The sequence below is a fragment of the Chelonia mydas genome, chromosome 14 (genome assembly GCF_015237465.2).
Source record: "Chelonia mydas isolate rCheMyd1 chromosome 14, rCheMyd1.pri.v2, whole genome shotgun sequence".
NCBI classification, from domain to species: domain Eukaryota; kingdom Metazoa; phylum Chordata; order Testudines; family Cheloniidae; genus Chelonia; species Chelonia mydas.
The window spans coordinates 18,276,306-18,294,836 of NC_051254.2; the positions used below are offsets into that span (position 1 = coordinate 18,276,306).

At 51.7% G+C, this 18,531-nt stretch overlaps 1 protein-coding gene across 4 annotated transcripts in view; it reads right to left on the minus strand.

Moving 5' to 3' along the window:
* Nucleotides 1-18,531, minus strand: part of SEPTIN9 (septin 9) — a 258,753-nt gene that overhangs the window by 140,880 nt on the left and 99,342 nt on the right. The window contains exon 1 of one of the 4 annotated variants that reach the window (XM_037913780.2): nt 2,819-3,453. The exons of the other annotated variants lie outside the window; for them this stretch is intronic. Within the exon in view, the coding sequence (XP_037769708.1) occupies nt 2,819-2,873 (55 nt within the window). The 5' untranslated portion in view covers nt 2,874-3,453. Of the gene's footprint in view, nt 1-2,818; nt 3,454-18,531 lie in introns of those variants that run through there. 4 annotated transcript variants of the gene reach the window in all.

Genomic DNA, 18,531 nt, shown 5'->3' on the forward strand with positions numbered 1-18,531 from the left:
CAAGCTCATGGCAGGGCCTTTACCCTCTTCAGTTTGTTCTCCGAGTGGAGGATTACTTCAGGCTGCAGACAGATTTAAATGCAGTTGGGATGGGTGAAAGGGGAGGGTTGTAATTACTTCAGAGCCTGAGCATACTTCAGTAGGGATGTGAGTGCAAGTCCCTGAAGGGCAGTTATACACGCACTAGAGGAAACAAAGAGTGGAAAACTGATCGAGCAGTCGGGCAGCTTCACTCACTCCAAACTTCCACCAGCACTTACTTTGTTATGAGATTGTATTTCCCCCTCTCTCACACCCACCCATCCCTCCCAGCGTGCTGCTGCCGAGTCTGGAGTCCTGCACGGTAAAAGATTGCAAGGGAGGGGTAGCCACGCTGGGGAGGACATGCCCCTGATTTTCACAGGAGGGGAAAGATGATCTTGTGGTTGAAGCACTGAACTAGGACTTAGGGTTTAATTCCCAGCTGTGTGTGACCTGGAGCAAGACATGCTGTGCCTCAGTATCATCAACTACAAAATGGGAATGAAAATACATCTCTGCTTCACTGCAGGGGATACAAGACTTAATTCTGAGAGACTATGGCTACAGAGGCCACAAAAGTATCTAGACGGACAGATCCAGAGCCATGACCCATCATCCTTGCCCTAGAGTTCTGCTATCTCTTGGTTTTCTACAGCCCACTGTGCAAAGCTCTGTTTCTTTGGACCATGGCTGGCTCTTAAGTCCTAGTGTTTCTGGAGGGAAAATGTTGCTTTTCCAGAATTCGCACCATTTTTAGGAAGAACAATCCCCCTGATCTTAAAATCACACCTGTGTTCTCCAAGCCATTCCAGATTAGTCCCTTTGTCCTGTCATTGCCTGTCTCTGGCCTACATGCCTCTCTGGCAAGAGTCCAGACTTGACTAGGCTAGTTCTTTGTGCTCTCCTGAAAACTCAGCACATTGGGCACATGCCCAGAGCCCTCAGTTCAAAGGCATCCCTCAAAACCCTTCAGCGCTCCACAAGGGTCTGAGAAGGAGATACTCCTTCTCTCTTGTATGCTCTCCAGAAGCTCAGGCTGCCACAAAGTAATGAGGCCGTAACAGGCAGTAGAAATTCGAACCCAGTTTACAGAAGAAGCTTTCTCCGGCAGCTCTAGCTATGACCATCTCACAGCTATCTCCAAGCTGTGCTGGCATCCAAGAGAAGCAAAGGGCAAGCAAGCCCTGCGTGTGCTTGGAGATTCACAGCCTTCTCTATTATGTCAGGCATGCACTTCAGACTAAAAAGCTACATAAACAGAGTAAGAAAAGACAGGAAAAAAACAGCTTGAAGATCTTCCCGAAGCAGATAACAACAGAATGCACCATTGCGCTGAACCAAAAAAAAAAAAACCCCATACACTCAGAACTGAGTCAATCACCTCTGAGCTCCCCAAAAAGCTGCCAGAGGATGTGAGATGGCAGTCGGCCAAGTTCAGACACCTCCATTTTTCCAGCCTCCCCAGCCCTACCTACAGAAGTACAGACAAGTCAACAAGTGGAGCCAAACACTTCTCACTTCGCTGAAGAAGAGGTCAAACCCCACCCAGTCTGTCCCCTGCCCTCCTGCGTAAGAGGGACGGTCACCAGCCGTGGCCAGTGGTAGTGACTCAATGGAGCTGTTTCCAGGAGATGGCAACCCCCTTGTTCTCCATGCAGAAGTGAAAAGCACTTTTCGCCCCTCCTAAAAGTGCAGCCTGCCACATTTCCTGGAAGAGAAGAAGTATGACATTGGCCTGGCCCTGGGACCCAAAGAACTGGGCTCAGTCCCCAACTCTGCCACACTGGAGGAGCGAACTGGAAGCTAACCCTTTACACACCGCTGGATGAGCGCCAAACACACAGATCCCATGGCCACACCTGATTCAGCCCAATCTGGTGCTGGCAGGTTCTGGGGACAGGGCCCTGACAGTCACTGCCCCACAGACAGAGAGTGCCTAGCAATCCCGGACTGATCTGCCTGCGGATTTGCTACGCTGCCCTGTAGGAGAACCCAGGGCCAGGAACTCGAGGAGCTCTGCTGAGCACAGATGCTGCTGGAATAATGCAAATATTTCCAGGTCTCTTTCTGGTTGGGGGGAAGGGGAGGAGCTGGCAATAATCCCCCTCTCAGGAGGACCAAGGAACAGAAGGGCCCCACTCCCTGCCCTGCCAAGGAGGCTGCCCCAGACACAGCTCAACAGGAGGCTGGAGGCGACGCTGGCCCTTGGATCCACCCCAGCCCCAGATGACTGGAGCGGTGGCAGGCCCGGCCCGAGCAGGCACAACGGCGGGGAAGGAGACGCAAAGACCGGGGGAGGGGGAGCTGCCAGCTGTTGTCCTGTCCCCTTGAGAGCCCGGCCTCTACTGAGGCCTTGGGGCGCACAGAGCCCCCAAGGCAGCTACAGCGCTGAGACCCTCCAGTCCCGGGGACTCCGCCTGCCACTCACCGGAGCTAGCGACCCCCTGCCCTGCGCCACCCCCCGCCGCCCCCAAGGGCAGGGCAGGGACCCGCTGCAAGGGCCGCCCCGCAGACCCAGCCCAGCCCGGAGCGTCCTGGCTGAAGCGCCCGCTTGGAAAGTAACCAGCGCGCAAGCAGCCCCGTGCGCTCCCCCAGCCTAGGGGCCAGCGGGCCCCGCCTCACGTCCCGGCAGATCCCCCCAATCCAGCCTCCACCCAGGCGCTACCTCCTGCTGCCCCTACGCGAGCCGGGGCGCGGAGGGTGGGGGGCAAACAGCAGTATCCCACCCAGCGCTAAGTGAGGACCCCCCCCCCCCCCCCGGAGTGCTCGGGGGCTGCCCCCCGGCGCAGGCTCCTACCTTCGAAGTCGGAGATGATGCCCTCCAAGTGCGCGTTCACCGCCGGGTCTGACATCGCGGCGCGCTGCCCCCACCCCCTCCCCAAATAAAGCCCCCGGCCGGGGGTGGCGGCGCTGCGGCCAAACTCCTGCCGAGCCCCTGGCCGGCCGGACAGCAGGATCTCAGCGACCGCGGGCTGGGTTCGCTGCCGAGCTCGCCGGAGCCCCTCTGGGGCCCCCTCCCACTCGCAGGCTCGGGCTGAATGAATGGAGGAAGGGCCGAGGGAAGGAGCCCTCCCCGCTCGCACACCCAGGGCACAGCCCCAGCCCGTGCGAGCGGAGCCCAGCCTCCCCTCCTCGCACTGGCTGCTCGGCACGCCCGTCAAACCTGCCTCCCCGCTCGGGGACCGGGGGGCACAGCCACCTAGCTACCGCCCGGCTGCTGCCTCGCCGCCCTCGGCAGAGGGGGGAGCAACAGAGCGGGAGGGCGGCGACCGCCCCTCGCTCCCCGAGGAAGTGCAAGTGGGTCGTGTCGGTGTTTGCAAACGCGCTGCGCCAGGCGAGCTGGCTGGGGCGGGCGAGCAAGGACCCGGGAGCTCATCTGGGTAGAGCTGGGCTGATGCTGTTTACCATTGGGGGTGCCCCATTCTCACATTCCCTGCCACGGGCAGAAATCACCTTCTGCCACTATAGACAGGGAACATGCCACCCTGCAGCCCCTTTCCCCCGTGGGGGGAACTCATTCGCTGTACCCAGTACTGACACAGGCTTTCCCCGTTGCCTCTATACCTGCCCCCCCTTTATTTCTGCCAGTCTCCCTGTATTTCCACACTTCTCCCCACCGCTTCCGCCTCTACTCTTCTTGGTCCCCCTCTTTGTTTCAGGTTTTGCCTACACCCAACAGTAACTAAAATGGGTTTAGACACTGATTTAACCACCTTGTAGTTAAATGGGGTGCAATTCCCTTATGTGGACACTCCTAAATCACTTAAGGTACAGGGGAATAAGCTACCCTGCTATAACCAGCTTAACCGGACCCAGAGGGTGGGAGGTGGTAGAAAACCATAGCCATCACAGAATTAGTTCAGTCAGGCCAAACAATGGGTGTAGAGCGGGCCTTAAGGATTGCACCAATTCAGTGAGTTAAACCAGTGCAACTTTAGTGCATAGATAAGGCCTCACACTTTCCAACCTTCTTTGGATTACACAGGACCTTCTTCCTTTGCTTTACCTCCCCACTTCCCCCTTGTACTCCCTCCTCCAACAGCTTCAAGCCCTGCTGTGCCAGTAACCGCCTTTCTGTAGGACAGTCCCTTATGATCCTCTCACTCTGTCTAACTGGTTAGACTAGGCCCATCACTATAGCATCAGTGCAGGTTCCTGCAGCTGATCAGAGATTGCTACAGAGCAGAGAGACGTGCTGCATCTCCCTGGGGACTGAGTCTTCCACAACCCGGTGGTTTCAGACTGATATACTCTGGCCCTAGAGCCCTGGTGCAGCTTGTGACCCTGTTTTGTCACTGTCTGCCTCCCCTCTTCTCGGATGTTGCCCCTCCCCTCCTGCTTTCCCCTTCCCATTGTGACTCAGATACTACCACCTTTACTCAGATTGGGTATGTATAACCGCAGAGAAGGCTACTACTCAGCACGTTCTGTTCCATTCTAGGTAGATTCTTACACTGAGCTCATCACCCCATAGCATCGGAGTAGGGGTGGCAGAATCTGGCCCTCTGTCTTGTCATTCTCCCAACCAATAATTCCCCCAGAATCATTTTGACTGTGCTACCCTAACCCACTGAATTTGTTCAGAGACAGTAGCAGGAAAAGTAGCATAAAACAGACCCAATTTAACTCTTTTTCTGCTAGGCCATGGGGGAAGCGATGCGGAAAGAAGCAGGCCGGGTATAACCCTCCATTGCTGCAATAGGGGTGCATCTGCAGATTTATTTTATTTTAAAATTCTTAATGACTTTCCACCCCCAAACACCAAAGAGACTTGTCCTAGCACACAGGAACCCAAAAGCAAAACAGACTAGCCCAAAGCTGTCTAAAGCACCAGAAATCCAAAAGGCAAATGAATGAAGGGTGTAAAGCACAGCTGATTTCCACTGCTGTGCAATCCAGGACTTCACTGAGTGATGTTCAGTTGTTGATCTGATGACATTGGTTGTGCCCTAGCATCTAACAAGCCAGACCACATGAAGCAAACAAATGGATCGCCAGCCTAGATTGGGTATTTAACACTGCTGGTTTTAAGCCATATAAAAGCAGCAGCAGGAAAGGTGATTTGTTTTTTACCCAGTTTTAGTAATCTGAGGCTTTATTACTAATACGTGGAAGGACTTCCTTAAAAAAAAGAAAATCATGATTGTTTAAACAAGCTGATTAATGCACCTTTAAAACAGCAACATGGTATTTTAAGCTACAAATAACTTGTCAGACGTTACAGCCTCCCTTTAAAAAGAATAATGCTCGTGTCTTGAATTCTTTACAAGGAACTGGTAAACCACAAACAGTTCCGAGAGGTTTGCACTATGCCTCCTTGCCATTACAGGTTTAAAAATAATATAGATGCTTATTGCATTGATAACGTGAGATTGCTCAAAAATACATGAGTGCAACTTTCTTTGGAAGCCCATGGTAAATTAGCCCAGTTATACATTCCAAGTGCGTTAGACAATGGCATGAGCTCACGTGGGTTCACAGCTCGAATTGCCTTTCTTGTGATGCTAATTTCACATCCTTAATAGTGGGCCCTTGCCATTTTCAGATCTACACTGAGTCTTTGGGAAAAGGAAACTATTGTTACATTATACAGGATCCAGTGCTGCTGACCTGTACCAGTGGCCTTGGCACCAATTTTGAAAGGAAGCTTGTGTTTCCTTCTTGTATGGTGCTAAAGTGCAGGGGTTATATCCACAATCCATTTTAAATGGACAAAAAAAACCCAAACCCCAGAGTCTGAGATTTACAATTGGCTAGTACAAGACAGTGTTTTTCAACCTTCTTTTATTTGCGGACTCCTAAAAAATGTCATATGGAGGTGCGGACCCCTTTGGAAATCTTAGACACTGTCTGCAGACCATGGATCCACGGACCACGGGTTGAAAACCATTGGTAGAGAAAAGTTGCCTTGCTAAAACTGATGGAGAATTCTCTCAGTATTGGGAGCTGTATAACCTGAGTTTGACTGAGATGAGCACTGCTAATGGGCATAAGCCTCTGGTGAATTGTCATGATGGGGGTGGGGGTGGAATGCAAATAAAAAATAAAGTGAGCAAGCAAAGAAAGAAAGAAATATGGAAGGAAAACAACCCATGGCCCTCAGAGGGGCTGAGTAGTGTCTGTGAACCATACAGTTACCTCAACTCCCACTGAATTCAGTGTGAGAGGAGACTGCTGAGACCCTCACTGAGCCAGGTCCATTGTTTGGAGTCTGATGTTACCCTCCAAAATATGTCACCCAGGCAATAGTGTTGTACTGTGATGGAATCTGTGTTTTTGAGATGGGGAAGGGGTCAGGGAATAGGGAGTGAACGAACTAGTGGAAAAACCTGCTAGTTGGATATATTTTTAATGCCAGTTATCTCAATGACAACAGAGCCAGAGCCTGGACTCATAGCTTCTCTGGGAAATACACCTCTTGTGATATAGAGGGAAACAGCTTCCAGAACAGAGATAGGCACAGGGATTCCATAAATACAGAGATAGGGGAAATGAAGTCATCAACAGGAAATCAAAACCCCTTTCTCTCTGTTTATTTGGTAAAATGATACCTATTGTGGAGGAAATGGGAAAATTTCCACTGCCTCACACTGCACAACCTGGGCCAGGGGAAGAGATGAGGGAGAGAGATTTGTCCAGCCACATTGCAACTTGTTGCTTTCCGGATGATTCCTTTTTTTTTTCTCCTTCCATTCCCTTAGATAATTACTTTTCATATAAGGCTGCTAAATGCCATCTGTTCTATTAATAGCACACTGAGTGGTGCACAGAAAAGGAATATTAGAAAAGCTAATGTGGCATGCAGCATACTCAGACTTGGGGTATTCTTACACTGCAATTAGACAGCTGCTGCTGGCCCGTGCCACCTGACTTGGGCTAAGGGACTGTTTAATTGCAGTGTAGATGTTAGGGTCCCTCCCTCACTGCAGGGTCCTAGAGCTCAGGCCCCAGCCAGAATGTCTCCCCTGCAATTAAACAGCCCCTTAGCTCGAGCCCGAGTCAGCTGGCATGGGCCAGCCACAGGTGTCTAATTGCAGCATAGACATACTGTGACAAAGCTCTGTCCTTGCCTCCGTGGGTCCCATGTTTCCTGGCAGATTTCGCTAGCCTCAGAGGCTCACTGTGACCATCCACGTAACCCTTCTTTCTCTAGAGACAAGGGTCACAGTCTACTGAGCCATTTTCATCATAAGCCAGCAAGGGAGGTGAGGAGAAGTTATCCTTCCTTACACAGTCTCCTCCCCTCCCGCACCTTTGCCCCCTGATTAATCACTGAGACGGGGAGATTAATCAGGGGGCAAAGGTGGGGGAGGGGAGGAGAGCCCAGGCCCACCCTCTACTCCGGGCTCCAGCCCAGGGACCCTAATAGTATCAGCTATGGTAGCTGACCTTTTAGAAACATAACATGTACAATTCCCTGGGCTACTTCCCCCACAGCAGTCCTCACTTCCTCAAGCTCCACTTCACCCTTACCTCAGGGCCTCCTTCCTTGTGCCTGATATGGTGTGTACTACTCAGCCTCTCCAATAGCACAACTTCCTCCTACAACTCCTGACATGCACACCCACCTGACTGACTAGGAGGCTTTTAACTAGTTTCAGCCAGCCCCTGATTGGCTTCAGGTGTCCTAATCAACCTAGCATTCTCCCTGCCTTCTGGAAAGTTCTTAATTGGCCCCAGGTGTCTTAATTGACCTGGAGCAGCTTCCATTTCACTTAACCTGGTACCAGGGATTTGTTTAGCCTGGAGCTAATATATCTATCTCCCACTACTTTTCTATAGCCATCTGGCCTTGCCCCCGTCACAATACCCATAGTTGCTAAATATTGAACAAAACCCTAAGTATTAACGCTTGTGTGGGTTTGATTTAATCTGGGAGGAAAGCAACCAACATCTGAGCTAAGGCTGCCACTGTCACTAGCACAGGAGTGTGAGAACAGTGAGTAACTTATATACCAGATGGGGTATAACAACTGGGCACAACGAGAGGACTGGAGATGGAAGAGGCGGCTTTCATTTGGAATTGTTTTGCTTTTGTTGGGTTAAGATATAGAGCTGTAGATTCTTAGCAGACTGGATATCTCCTCTCTTCCTCCATACAGCTGTCCTCATCTCTTCTTAGTTTCCAATCTGCTCCTAAACTCCTTGAATGCCAGATTTATTCCTGTAGTCTCCCAAATCTACCCGGTCTGCTAGGATTGGTGGGAAGGTTGACTTTGTCTAATGGGCAAACTCAGCTATCTTGACATAATCTCAGCTATGCGGTTGCTTTGCATCAGTCTGCATCACAGAAGATGTTGAGGAGATGGGTACCCCAGATCTAATCTTTCCTGGTAATAAAGATGAGGTGCTGTCAATGGATCACCAGGCCCAGATGAGGGCATCTAGAGCTGTGACGGAATTTGTCAATGAAGAGACTGAGGTGCTAACCCCCATATGCAATCTCTTATTGAAATCAGCTACCAGGATAGCAAATAGCAAAATAAATAAATAAAATGCTAGCGGTGAGCAAAAAGGATTGGATACTCATGTTTATGGATAACAAGAATATCCAGATTTACAATAGTAAATATTATAAAACTAACAGGAGTTTTAGAAGGAAGGTAAACACTCATGCCTTGGCAAAATCTGAACGCTAGCTGGCTGGGGTCAGGAGACAGCTTTCCCTGGGGCAGCTTATCCCATCACTGCCTCTCCCCCAGTGTACCTTCTTGCACCTTCTTCTGAAGCACCTCTTACTGACCACTGGCAGAGTCAGAATTCTGGACTGGATGGACCTTGGGTCTGATCCATTATGGCACTTCATATATTCGTGGATTTTAAGAGCAGAAGGGACCATTTGATCACCTAGTCTGACCGTATCGCACAGGCCCAGAGGTGAAAGTAAGCCGGTATGCCCTGGTACGGCGTACCGGCAAGAGCCAGCGCGCCGTACCGGGGTGGATTGGCTTCCCCAGGTGCATTTTAAAGGGCCTGCAGCTCCCAGCAGCAGGTGGAGCCCCGGCCCTTTAAATTGCTGCCGGAGTCCCACTGCCAGAGCCCTGGGGTAGCGGCGACGGGGCTGGGGCGGAGATTTAAAGGGCCCGGGGAGGTAGTGGCGGCCAGAGCCCTGTCCCCGGAGCCCTGCTGCCGGAGCCCTGGGGAAGCGGCGGCAGGGCTCCGGGGAAGATTTAAAGGGTCCGGGGCTCCAGCCGCTACTACCGCCTAGGGCCCTTTAAACCACTGCCAGAGGCCGCGGCTGCCGCCGTTACTCCGGGGAGGGGGAAGGAGGCACTTGCCAGTACAGGGTAGGCCGGGGCTGGCTCTGACCTCCCCCAGCCCCACCCCTTCCACCCGAGGCCCCGCCCCCTCCGGGGGCCAGAGCCAGCCCCAGCCCAGCCCTGTACCGGTAAGTCCCTAGACTTACTTTCACCCCTGCACAGGCCATTAAATTACATTGCGTTACCCCTGTATTGAGCCCAATGACTTATGTTTGGCTAAAGCATCTCTTCCAAAAAGCAGCCAGTATCAGTCTCACGCGTGCCGTATACAGAGTGGATGTTGTGATGGTCAAAATTATAACAGGGTTCAAAAAAGAATTAGATCAGTTCATGGAGGATAGGTCCATCAGTGGCTATTAGCTAAGATGGTCAGGGATGCAATCCCATGCTCTGGGTGTCCCTAAGCCTCTAAGTGCCCGAAGCTGGGAGTGGATGACAGGGGATGGATCACTCGATGATTGCCTGTTCTGTTCATTCTCTCTGAAGCACCTGGCACTGGCCACGGTTGGAAGACAGGATACTGGGCTAGATGGATCATTGGTCTGACCCAGTATGGCCATTTTTCTGTGGTAATGTCAACTCCCTCCTCCTACTTACTACTCTCCTGTTTATACATCCAAGGTTTGCACTAGCCCTTTTTTGCCACAGCATTGCACTGGGAGCTCATGTTGAGTTGCTTGTACACTCTGACCCCTAGATTTTTTTCAGAGTGAAGGATACAATCCCCCAATATATAGATATGGCCTCCATTCCTTCTTCCTAAGAGTATGACTTTGTCTTTGACTGCCTTAAAACACATTTTGTTTGGATGAGCCCAGTTTGCCAAGCGATCCAGATTGCTCTATATGACTGTCCTGTCTTCATCATTATTTACCATTCCACCAAGCTTTATGTCACTTGCAACATTCCTGTGTGATGATGTTTCACAGGCCCCAGAATTGATTGCTAGGACCTGTGAACATCCTACAAGTGCAGCCTGCAAAATACAGGAGCCAAGTTAAAACTAGTGTAATCCCTTCATATCTGGGACAAGCAGCAGCTCTGACCCTCATTCTCCATAGTAGAAGTATTTTGCTTATGCTATCCCTACGGTCAGGAACTGGGTGGCTCCTGGCTCTCTTCAAATGCTTTCTCCAGACCTGTCTTTTCACCCTGGCCTATGACTCCCAGCTCTTCTCTTAAAAAGCAACCAATCACATCCTACGACTTAAACCAGCCAGTTCTTTTTGTGATCAGTCATTCTCTCCCAGACTTAGTCTTTACTGGCTCTCTAGCCCTGCCATGCTATAGTTACAGATGCTACCTGTAAGTTGTATTGTAACCTACATACTTTACATAACTGGATTTCCTGGTAAACTGGATTTTCTGGTAAACTGGAAACTTTCCAGTTTGGCAAGGCATCCCACTGACCAAGCCAGCTACATTAAGACCGGTATAAAAAAAACCACAGTTGCAATATCATCACTTGGCTGGCCAGCAACCTTCCTACACAGCAAACTTTCCCTCTGGTTCTTATGAATTCAGGGGCTCAGCTGACTCTGTGCTGGGCTCCAACATATCTCCAACCTCCCCAGTCAATTGTGTGCATCCTCACTTACGTTGGAGTCTGAGTTTTCCAAATACCATGGCAATCTTCTTCTTCAGAAGCAGCTAGTACTGGCCAGTGCCACTGATTGGCTATGGGGCTAGACAGATCTCTGGTCTCATGCAGGCTGGGAAATTTCTGTGTTCCGGATCCTGCAGTTGCACAGGGATGGAGAGGAGATGCCAGGGACCATGGCATGGCAGAGGACTGCCCAGGCAGCTGTATTATAAAACAGGGGCAAAACCCCCATTTCTCTCTAGGAAGCGTCTAGGAGGCATGGGAGACCCTTCTTAAGGTGCCTGAGGGGCTCAGGCCTGGTAAGGGCTCTCTATCCCCACCCACTTCAAAAAGCACTTTTCATGGTGTGTTTGTGGGTGGCAGGGAGGAGTGACATGTCACATGGCGAGTACGCTCTCTTCTCTAAACCCTTCAGAGTCCCGCCTTATCGCTCTCACAGTCTGCTCCCCCCTCGAATGCCAGGCTCAGTTGCAGCAGATGGCCTGAGTCATTGTGGCTAAATGAATCCTGTAGGCATATTTTTAAAATTATCCAGCAAACTGTAGCAGATAATTAATCCCCATCACCCTCTTTTTTCCTCCCCTGGCTCTAATTAGAAAATGGAACCCTTGGAGGGGACCCGCTGTTCACATCGGGCAGTCAGACGCCTCCCCTGCTGAGCCGAATCTGCAGCTGCTCCATGATGAATCAGCCCTCAACAGCTTTCCAGGCCAGGGCTCCCTTTCCATAGGAAGAACACACCAGCCTCTGTGCCCTGCAGGGAGAAGGCCAGGGCTTGGAATGCTCTATAGCTCCCCCTGTGGCTGATGCAGGAGCAGTGCTGCCCAATCCATCCTGTCTGCTTTGGTCAGAACAGCAGCAGTGAAGTGGAAAACCAAGGAGAGATGGGTCTTTCCAACCATTAGGGGGCAGAGGAATGAGGAGCCCAGGTGACTTCACTGCTCCTAAGCTGCTCTCCTTCACCAAAGAACTCTGGAAGACAGAGCCAGCACACAGGAAAGCTTTCCTGCCCGTTCCAGCCCCTAGACAGAACTAGGATCCCTACCAAATCCAGTGCAGTGAATGCAAACAGACACATCATCCAATAGAATCTTAAGCCAGATGCTTAGGGAACAGGGAAGGAAAGGTTTGCAACTTCCTAGAGAAGGAAGGAAGGAGTGTCATTAAATTGGGCTGGGCTTCCTTTCTAACTGGTCAGTGAAGTGACTGCAAAACTGGCCATTGTCCATGCACCCATGTGCACCCGTCATCTTCTGAGTCACATGTGCTCAGGTTTCCGCCACAAAGTTTCTGCTCACAACGCCCCTAGGAAGAAGCCCTGTGATCTCCCTTTTACAGGTGGGGAAACTGAGAGAGAGTGCATTAGTGGCAGAGATTTTCAAATGGGGTCAGCACATCAACTGCATCTGGTTGGGGAGTTCTTCCAAAAATCTTCCAAAAATGTAGGTATTCGGGTACCTACATGGAGCTGAGTTTTTTGGAAAGCCTGGTCCTGGCTGTGGGTGCTGAGCATTTCAAAACCTGACCCTGAACTCCTTTGAAACTCAGGACCCAGGAATGAATTTAGCCTGAAACAAAACACGTGCTACGAAAATACAGTTACAGCAAGAAGAGTGACTGTAACAATGATACTTATTTTCCATCAGTGTTTCCAGATCAAATTTGCTCAGTTAGTCAGAGAATCAAGCCATGCCTTTTCTCTTCCATGTGTACATACATGCACACCAGATCTTGCCAACAATATGCAAAGGGCCCAGTCCTCCTCTTGTGCAACTTGGAATAACTCCCTTGATTTCAATGGAGTCGCTCTGGATTTACACTGGTGTAACTGAGATGAGAATCTGGCCCTAAACCTATTCGCTTCAGCAGGATTTATACTAGATTTACATGGCATAAAAGAGACGGGAGTCTGGAATTCAGACTTGAGTCTCAGTCCTGCTATCCATACGCAGGCAAAACTCTTTTAGACTTTAATGGCTGTTTTCCCATCTCAGGACTGCAGGACTGGATCCTGAGCTGACAGTTCTGTTTAACAAGAGCTTGCCCTTCTGCAGCTACATTGTCTCTGGCAACAGAAACTTTGTTTGTTCCAGCAACCTGAGCAGATGTGATACGGAAGATGCAGGGAGCACACGGGCCCAGTTTTACAGACTATAATGGAACACATGGGGGGACAGCAGTAGCATGCCAGGTTGTAGGGAGAGTGGCCTACAGCCCAGCGGGCTCCATACAGGGGCTCTGCTGCTGCCTCTGTCAGCTGCACACGGACATGAAGCGTCCCCCTCCCCAGGCGATGCTCCCAGCAGCACTCAGAGCCTTATTGACCTGAATGAGCAATTTGTCCATTTGCACAGAGCAACCCGTGTGCACTTAATGAGTTTGCTATTGACCACACGGACCTCATGCTGCAAACACATGAGTCACTCATGGCATCAGTGTCAGAGCCCAGCTGGAAGCATTTCACGTGGAGCCGTCAATTCCGGCTATTGTGTGCACCGAGGAGCCGGGAAACAAAAACACTGTCCGAAGCCTGGGCTGAGGGACATGCTGAACTCCCCAGCTTCGCCAGAACACGGACACTCTAGCCCAGCCAACACGGCAGTGTTGACACAGCACGCTCGCTGCCTCCCTTCACCCAAGAGAGACCTGCACCACTAGGCTACTGGCTCAGGGAGGGGGGAAATAGGCTAATGATACCACGTCCATGCCTCGTGGGGGGTAGGTTGGGAGACTTAAGTGCTCTGAGATCCTTGAGGAAGGGGGAGTAGAAATGCCAATTGGGGTTATATCTACCCAGACCCTGCGGCCTTCAAGGTAAAATAAGGTCAGCCTGAAACTCTCCTCCAGCTTGTTTATTTTCAGCTCAGCGCTCACTGTGAAAGTTCAGTTTAAGGTGCAGCCTTATTGGAGGCTGGCTTTTCACAACAAAGGCCAAGCGTGCTCTCCCAGAAGGGGAACAAGCTGACAATGCATCATGCTGCGCACATAGAAATAATGTAGAGGCTACCCTACGTTACAACACGTAGGCGCAAAACTCAGCATGGAAAAGACACTTGAACCAAGAGGAGAGGGGTCCGAACCCTTGCTTGGGCCCCGAGGAGTTTAACACACACACACGTGGCCCAGTGTGTCTCCGGTCGCAAAGCCTTCCCGTGCAGCTGTCAGAGGCATCTGACTCTGTCAGAAGTCGCTGGGCCATTATCTTGAGCGAGAGGAGATGTCCTCACATTCCCAGCAGGAAATATTGTGCATGTCTTTCTGCTCATGGAGGGAAGGACAATGGGGTGGGGGAAAGGTTAGTCTGGGACCCTGGTCCCCATAGAAGCAGGCTACTTTGCTTACTGAAAACTACCTGGCAGCCCTTAAATAGAGAGGGCTCGGAGGAAGGAATGAGCCAATGTAACACCCATGCTTTGCTGCCAGATGTTTCTCCCTCTGCTTTGCAGCTGGTCTCCAGCTGAGAGCTTCCGAGCTCCTTCCTTCAGGATAAGGAGATGATGTAGGAAGAAAATGGGCTCTCCGTGCTGAGGTGCTGCAGAGATTACCCTGGGCTACTCCGACTTATACAACAACCCTGGCCCCTATCTCTCCTCCCACATACACAGCGTAGTCTTTCCTCTCTCTGCCTGCCTGTCTGTCGCCCACCCTTCCCTCTGCGCTCCTTCTCATGTTACACCAGGCTGCTAGGCGGTAGTGCAATGCTCTTTTCCTATCCAGCTGGGTATGTCATTCCAGAGAGCAGCACACAAACCAGCCGGGGAGTCAGCCTCTAGAGATGCTCCCCAGCAGCTCCTTCAGCCGTGTGCGCGTGACCTTTTCAACCCAGAACTTTTCCAGTCATAAATACGCCAGCACATGGCTGGAGAGTTTCCTCTTTTATGGCTCCCTACTGCTTTGCCATGAGGCTGTTTCCAGTGGTTCCTACTACATGTGCCAGTCCCTGCTTGGCTTCTCACCACCCTGCAGAGGCTCCAGTGATGTTCCAAGCCCCACATGGCATCTATCGGGACCATGAAGATCTTATACACAAGCTGCAGGCTGCCTGATCCAAAGCCCGAGTCAATGGGAGTGCAATAGGGTGGAGCAGGCCCTGAGAGCGATGGTGTCTCCTCAACCGCTTTTCCTTAAAGATTTTTTTTCAGAAAAAAACATTCGAAGAGCTGATAAGAACAATTCCTCAGTTACGTACCCACCCAGCTTCCTCTGCAAGAGGCAGACAGAATAAAGTTACAAGGCACGGTTCTATCATGGTAGCTTTACCTTAGTAAAAAATTAAAAGAAGCACGAGTAGGGAAAAAAAAGTGAAAGGAAGAGAAAAATAAATCAATCTTTCCTCTCCTGCAAGTACCCTCCCACCCAAGATCTCCAAGGCCTTTGCAAACACCCATGAAGCAAGCCTCCCAGCGCCTCGCTGAGAAATATCCTGATCCTTGTTAAGCAGATAGGGAAAATGAGGTACAGGGAGGGTTTGTTCTTTGTTCGTACAGCGCCTAGCACAATGGGGTCCTGGACTGGGGCTCTTAAGCACTGCTGCAATACTCATAATCAAGTGACTTGCCCCAGGTTGCACAGTGAGCAGTCATAGAGCCAAATTAGAAACCAAGTCACTTGATTTTCAGTCCTGTATTTTAATTGCTAGACCATACTTCCCCTCTGCAAAACAGCATGAGGTCGGTATAAGCAAAAGGAACAGGGTTAGTGTGGGAAATCGTTACATATGGTGCTGTGTGTAACTCTTCATGGTGCTGCCAGACCATCAACATCCACCACTTCTTTTCAGGAACAGTACCGCTAAGAACCAAATGCCTGTCGTCATACAGCCTCTTTACCTGCCCATCAGAGTGTGCAGCCTGTCAGTTCATTCATGCCCTCTGGTTAACACCACACAGCCCCACTAGTTAATCTGCAAATGTCTTTCACCTGCAACTGGGCACACCTGCCTCACAAAGTGCACAAGCAGCTGCTGAGTGCCCTTCAGCTGTTTAAAATCCTGCAGCATGAGGGAGATTCCCGGCAATCACTGAACTTTGCTCTGCCTCCAGTCCAAACTAGCACCGAACCACGGTGTGCGCATCCTTAGGAGTGCAGTGATAAGGGTCTAGATAGACAGGATCACAGCAATCCACACAGGCCGGCCTGTCCCCCCTGTCACTCACCACCTCTCCTCTGCACTTGTACACCTACGCCCATCCCCCCTCGAGGGAAAGTGGGTCTTGGAAGCCTTGTCAGCACAGAACTTCCACGCCCACACTAAGCAAGAGGAGCTAGACTATTTCCTCTCCCTTGCAGCCTGTTGAATCTTTGTTCTCTGGTGCAGCCAATGTTTGTGGCATGGGAGCGTCAGCTTCCTTCTGGCACTCAGCCAATGGTGAAAGCCAGCCTTTGCCATGCACACTTCTTGTTATGAGTATCCTCGCTTCAGCCGCTGCACAAGTAACATCTGTCAAAGAGTTTGTCGGTCAGGAGCTGGTGTTCACTGATACCGGGTGTGGACAAAGGCAAGCGGTCCATGGTGCTGTGGGTGCAGGAAGCCCTAGGGCATGTCTGATAAACGGCTTGTACAATAGAATCTCAGAGTTACCAACACCAGGGTTATGAACTGACCTGTCAACCACACACCTCACTTGGAACGGGAAGTACGCAATTGTGACGCGGCAGGGAGGGGGAGGTGTTGACCTGGGAATGTGGCAGGGGAGTTTCACTGGGGATGGGAGACCTGAGAGCCAGTAACCTGAGCCAGGAGGGGGAGGAGGAGGTAACACTCTATCCGGGAAACTGGACAAAGGCTGCAGGAGAGAGCCTGCTGGGGGGATTTTGGTTTCAGTTTGGTGCTGGGTGGTGGAATGCAGGGAACCCCAGGGCTGGGGTTTAAGCTCCCTGCCCCTCAGAAAGACTTGACTGAGGGGTCCTGGTTGTACCCGCAAGCTCTGTTTTAGACTGTGTTCCTTTTGTCCAATAAACCTTCCATTTTACTGGCTGGCTGAGAGTCAGAGTGAATCCCAGGAAGAGGGGTGCAGGCCCCGGACTCCCCCACACTCCGTGACAACTGGTGGCAGAGGTGGGATGTACTGCACCCCGTGAACAGCGCTTCCTGCAGTAAGTGACTGGGGAACAGTAAAACGAAGGGGGATTGACGGGGACCGGGCGTGCTGAAGATTCAGAGAGAGACAGTTTCAGGGGGCGGTTAACCCCTGGGAGTGCGTGACCAGAGAGAAGGACTTTTGCAGTAACAGGGTCCCCCGGGGGATTGCAGCGAGCAGTCCCAGGGGCGGAGGAGTCTGCAGCTCGACCCTGGCAAAGAGGTAATGACCTCAAGAAGGACTGGCATCCTAGGGGTTCTTCCTGGAAACCGTGGAAAGCTGCACAGGCCTGCGAGTGGCCAGCAGGGAGATGTATGCTAAATGCCTTAAGAGTGACCTGGTGGAGCTGTGCAGGCAGAGGGAGCTGCACACTGGGAGATCCACCAAGGAACAGCTGATTGCCCAGTTGGAGGAGAAGGATCGCTTGGATGACCCAATCCCTGTGTGGGCTCTGGGGCCTGACTGGGCTGGGAGGGGTCAGACTGCTGCTGAGGACATCCCAAGACCCTTCCTACCTATGCCTAGGGGAGGGGTTGGGGGAAGCCCAGTGAATACCGAGGACACCCTGACTCTGGCAGCCAGCAGGGGATCCTCCCGGCAGAGCTCCCCATCCCTGGAGTGGAGGCAGCTGGAATGGGAGAGGGAGATGAAAATGAGAGAGTTGGAGGATCATGAAAAGCGGCGTCAGCATGAGAGGGAGGAGAAGGAGAGGCAATGTCAGCGTGAGCAGGAGGAGAAGAAGAAACAGAGGCAGCATGAAGAGAAGCAGAGACAGCATGAGCTGGAGCTGGCCAGGCTGAGGAGTAGTAGGGCCCCGGTTGCGATGAGTGAGGGGGGACCCAAGACTGCAAGGAGCTTTGATAAGTGCTTCCTGGCCCAGCGTAAGGAGGGGGAGGACATAGATAGCTTCCTGACGGCCTTTGAGAATGCCCGCGAGATGCACAGAGTTGACCCTGCAGACAAGCTCCAGTTTCTCACCCCCTTACTGGACCCCAAAGGCATGGAGGTATACAGCCAAATGACAGGGGCGGAGGCAGGGGACTACGAACTGTTCAAAAAGGCCCTGCTCCGTGAGTTTGGGCTGACCCCCGAGATGTACCGGAAAAGGTTCCAGACTCAGCGTAAAACGCCTGAGGTCATATACCTACAACTGGTCAACCGAATGCAGGGATATGCCCGCAAGTGGACAGCTGGGGTCCAAGCTAAAGAGGACCTGCTTGACCTAATTGTACTGGAGCAACTGTATGAACAGTGCCCTTCCGACCTGAGGCTATTGTTGGTGGACAAAAAGCTAGAGAACCCCCGACGAGTTTGTGAACAGTTGGTCAGCGGGTAGCAGGGAGGAGTCCCAAAAGAACAGGCCCCCCACGATGCAGAGAGAGAGTCACCATGGGACCTCCCAGCGGGGAAATATGGAGAACCCCCTCCCAAGGGGAACGCCTGGCGTCAGGACCATCCGACCCACTCGAGGGGACGAACGTGACATGAGCTGCTATCACTGTGGCCAGAGAGGCCACGTACAGACCCAGTGCCCCAGGCTCAGGGACAGACTGAGCAGACCCAACCT